Source organism: Ceratina calcarata, unplaced genomic scaffold (assembly GCF_001652005.2).
Source record: "Ceratina calcarata isolate Rehan_Ccalc_2016 unplaced genomic scaffold, ASM165200v1 scaffold358.2, whole genome shotgun sequence".
NCBI classification, from domain to species: Eukaryota; Metazoa; Arthropoda; class Insecta; order Hymenoptera; family Apidae; genus Ceratina; species Ceratina calcarata.
In genome coordinates, this window is record NW_017158804.1 from 157,994 (window position 1) to 160,078 (window position 2,085).

Genomic DNA, 2,085 nt, shown 5'->3' on the forward strand with positions numbered 1-2,085 from the left:
TTTTTGTATTGCTTCAAGTAAACATTTTATAAATATAAACGTAACATTCTTAATTTTTTGTACTTCTAATTATTTCACATATGTTTTTGATTTGCAAAATATTGTTACTTGTAAAATTAATAATGTGAGGATCGTATCCTAAATGGTAAATACGTATACATATTCCATACACATATATGTCTGTATGCATATGTACATGGAATGACTAACGCATTGAAAGGTGTTGGTAGCACAGTAGTTAGTTAGCCTAGTGCCCAGCCAGCTACCCAGTGCCAATAGTGAATAGACAGGTTGACGTTGTATACATATATATAATACATATATCATAAATCTGTGACCCTCAATTAAAATAAAGTAACATATATATAGTCATGTACGATAGATATGCGAATAAATTCCATTGTGCTTGGAAGTTTTTGAATAAGTGAAGAATGGATAAATGCAATAAAAATGTGTGTTTAATTCAAAATTTCAATTCGTAGCAGATGTATGCATACAGACTAATACTTATATGAAGATATTGCCGGCATTTGTGTAAGAGGTGCAGGTTTTCTGTATATTTAAGTCATAATGACTGCGTTAGGTGGTTTTATGGAATTTTTTCAAAAAGGGAAGGTGAATATAAATCTTCATATGCATTATATTAATTAGACGGGATTGAAAAATTCTAACCTGACGTAAAATGTTATTGAAACGTGTTTATCCTTGTACGGATTTGCTGTTAGGCATGTGAAATAACTCTTTCTATTTTTTTTATCAAATACTCATCCATATTTACCGCTTGTATTGACAACAATCATCTATTTTACAATTATTCAACATTGGTATCTTTCTCAGACATTTAGACCAAAAAAGAAATTTGCTCATGGTACTTTACGGTATTCATTGCATAAACAAGCACAAGCTTCATTAAATTCAGGAATAAACTTAAGATCTGTTGTAAAATTACCTCCTGGTGAAGATCTGAATGATTGGATTGCAGTTCATGGTATGTTGGAAATTTCATTTATAACATTCTGACAAAATTTATAAGCAATCCTAATGTTTGATAATATAATTTCAGTGGTAGACTTCTTTAATAGAATAAATTTAATATATGGTACCGTCTCTGAGTATTGCGATTCTGCGTCATGCCCAACAATGAGTGGTGGTGCCCGCTTTGAATATTTGTGGGCAGATGGTGAAAAATATAAAAGGCCTACTGCATTGCCAGCACCACAATATGTCAGTTTACTCATGGATTGGATTGAAACACAAATTAATAATGAAAGCATGTTTCCTGTATCCACAGGTATTAAATTTAAAAAAATTAAAATAGCAATTTGATTTCCAAATTATTCTTATTGTACATAACAAAGAAACATTTATATAGATGTGCCATTTCCAAAGACATTTATACCACTGTGTAGAAAGATTTTGACACGTTTATTCAGAGTTTTTGTCCACGTTTACATACATCATTTCGATCGCATTGTAGCAATAGGAGCAGTAAGTTTTATATTTTTATGTATAACGAAATATTCTCCTATTCTCTGTAACAATACCCTTCTATTCTAGGAAGCACATGTAAATACATGCTACAAACACTTTTACTATTTTGTAACAGAATTCGAATTAATAAATACAAAAGAATTAGAGCCATTAGCTGAAATGACTCTCAAAGTATGTAAAGATACTGCATCACCAACACAAACTACAGCACCATCAAGTAATACTAGATAGTGATATTGAAATAAGTGCACGAAGTCATAGCCAAATTAGGATGAGATTTTCTCATTTAAGAGCATTATTATAGTGCTTAATATCCTTCCATTACTAGAATAACTTTCTCAACTGTAAGTCTCCACTTAAGTGATTACGCATATTACTGTAAGTACCTCTCTCTATTTACTCATGCTATAAAGGTAATGAAACATACAATTAACTTTTGAGAATCCATGTTTTTTTATGAATGAATAGTCCAAACAATAATAAATTATGTTGTAGTTTTTAAGTATTATATATTATGTATTTTGCACCATTAAGATGCTAGTGTATTCTCATATATTATATTAAACACTGAAAACGCTTTATATGAGTTTTAAT

The 2,085-nt window shown here is 30.1% G+C and overlaps 1 protein-coding gene across 1 annotated transcript; it reads left to right on the plus strand.

Annotated features, from left to right (window-relative positions):
* The first annotated feature begins 97 nt into the window (after window positions 1–97).
* On the plus strand, window positions 98–2,072 carry Mob3 (MOB kinase activator 3). The gene is made up of 5 exons (XM_018025527.2): window positions 98–615; window positions 838–988; window positions 1,064–1,291; window positions 1,373–1,488; window positions 1,558–2,072. Exons 1-5 carry the CDS (start codon window positions 571–573, stop codon window positions 1,720–1,722), a joined length of 705 nt encoding a protein of 234 aa, XP_017881016.1. The 5' UTR covers window positions 98–570; the 3' UTR covers window positions 1,723–2,072.
* Window positions 2,073–2,085: the final 13 nt, after the last annotated feature.